Raw genomic sequence first — 2,142 nt, forward strand, 5'->3', positions numbered from 1 at the left:
GAAAAAGCAGATGAAAGATATTTCCCCCAATTGTGGAATTAACCATAAGTTTCAGTGTTATCCCTGCCCTTGACACAAGGGTCTTGACCCACTTATTTCCCTGCTCCACCATCCACCAGCATCCCCATCCACTCCCACCCACTCCCTTCAACACCTATCTCCCATTTCCAGCCCTTGATTTGATAGTTTATATCTCACGCTTTATGGACTTCTGTGATTCCAAATACTTCAGCTGCTGACAATTTCTTATGCTGTGGCAACTGTCTCTTGAGTTTAGTGATACAGAGATTGAGATTATTAACAGCTTTAGTTTGTCATTTTCTGACACCTGTCTCAGGTCAGATGGTTCCTTTGTGTTAAATTCAATCTTTTCTCTTTGCTGGGGCATGGCACTTTGCTCTGGAAAAAAGATAAGTACATGGTTGATTGTCTAAGTCAGTCCAACTTTATGTTCTGACTTTCAGGCCTTCAGTCCTCCTACTTCTACACAATGCTTCTGATCACAGAGAAGATTTGCAAACCTACTTGTTTCACATATCAATCTGCTGTTTGTTCTCCAACAGGATGGGATTGGTGAGCAGCAAAAAGCAGGTCAAGGAGAAGGCTAAGGGCCGATGGAGCCCCACGAAGAACAGCACCCTGAACAAGAGCCCACCACCACTGCCACCACTGGTGAGTGATTGGGCCCATGCGGAGCCGGGGAGGATCATGGAACTATGTGGTGGCCCAGGACTGCTGACTATTTCCGCCCTGCCCGGCATACTGTTTTGCTCACTCCATCTCCACAAGTTGTCAAGTATGCCCAAGACGTCATCATTTTAACCTAACAGTGATCTGATATGAGTGGTGATGATTAATTCCATTTTATAGATGAATCTCTACACTGTATCTATCTGCTTCCAAGTTAACATTAGACTGGGCATGTGACAACGTCTCATTCCCACTCCTGACAACACTGTGTATGTAGAGTAGAACTGTTCCATAGTGTTGTCAAGGCTATGTGACTTCTCGGAAACTCCTGTGAGTACATTTGAACCATCAGTTTTTCAGCTGGTAATCGAGTGCTTCACCATTTGTCCACACAGGAACTCTTAAGTAAGAGGTTTTCCTGTTATGCTTGGTTGAGTTAGAACCAATCCATAGCTGACCCTCCAGTGGGTTTTCAGAGGCTGTAAATCACATGGCCCATCTTTCTTTCTCCCATGAAGCAGGTGGTGGATTTGAACAACATCTTGGAGTCTGGGCACAGCTCCTTCCCACTAAGCCAACAGCACGTCCTATGAAACAACTAGTGTTGTTAGGTGTCATCAAGCTGAGCATGACTCAGCAACCCTGTGAACAACAGATCTGAGCCCTGTCCTTCCTTGTGCCATCTTCATGATTTCTGACATAGTGGAGCCCATTGCCACAGTCACTTTGTCAACCTATCTCCTTAAGGATCTTCATTTGTTTGGATGACCTTCTACTTTTCCAAACATGTAAATTAATGAATGAGCAAATGAAGAAACTTGACTTAGACTGACTTTCCCAGATTAGGTCTTAAATGGATTGATTTTTTCCCCCCCTTTGGTCATGGTCTTTCATAAGACTGTAATATATATTGAGGAAAAAGGAATTACTTATTATTCCACTACCCAGAAATAATCAGTTAGCACCTCAGAACTCCTGTCTCCTGACCTTTCTTCAATATATTATCTGTTTATGTTTTTAATGGAACCATATCAAATATAACGTTTTACAAAATGCTACTTCAAAACTGTATTCAATAAACATGGAATGAAAACAAAAGAACATTTGTGACACATATGTCATCAAGCAGAAAGAATAAAATGAACACTTGTGTGATCAGAAAAAATAGAAAATAATTCATTCTTTGAAGCCCTCTCTCTAAGGCCCCACTGTTACAAATGTATTTATCATTCCTTGGGTTTGGGGGTTTTTTTTACATTTTATTATATATGCATATAGTCCTAAATAACATTTAGCCTATTTTGCATGTTTTACACATTAAATCTGTTTATTCAAGCAGTGAGTAGTCTTCTTTGATTTGAGGCTCAATATCCAAAGTACTGAAGAGCAATGGTGTCTCTCTGGAGACTAAGATGCGTCTGATACAGGCCATGGTCTTTGCAATCACTTGTT

General features: G+C 41.2%; 1 protein-coding gene across 1 annotated transcript in view; it reads left to right on the plus strand.

Moving 5' to 3' along the window:
• The first annotated feature begins 564 nt into the window (after positions 1-564).
• Positions 565-2,142, plus strand: part of BLK (B lymphoid tyrosine kinase) — a 46,825-nt gene continuing 45,247 nt past the window's right edge. Inside the window, exon 1 of the mRNA XM_006884887.1 lies at positions 565-672. Within this exon, the coding sequence (XP_006884949.1) occupies positions 565-672 (108 nt within the window). The remainder of the gene's footprint in view (positions 673-2,142) is intronic.

This window comes from Elephantulus edwardii, unplaced genomic scaffold (genome assembly GCF_000299155.1).
Source record: "Elephantulus edwardii isolate Elephantulus edwardi_28Jun2011 unplaced genomic scaffold, EleEdw1.0 scaffold00038, whole genome shotgun sequence".
Lineage (NCBI taxonomy): Eukaryota > Metazoa > Chordata > Mammalia > Macroscelidea > Macroscelididae > Elephantulus > Elephantulus edwardii.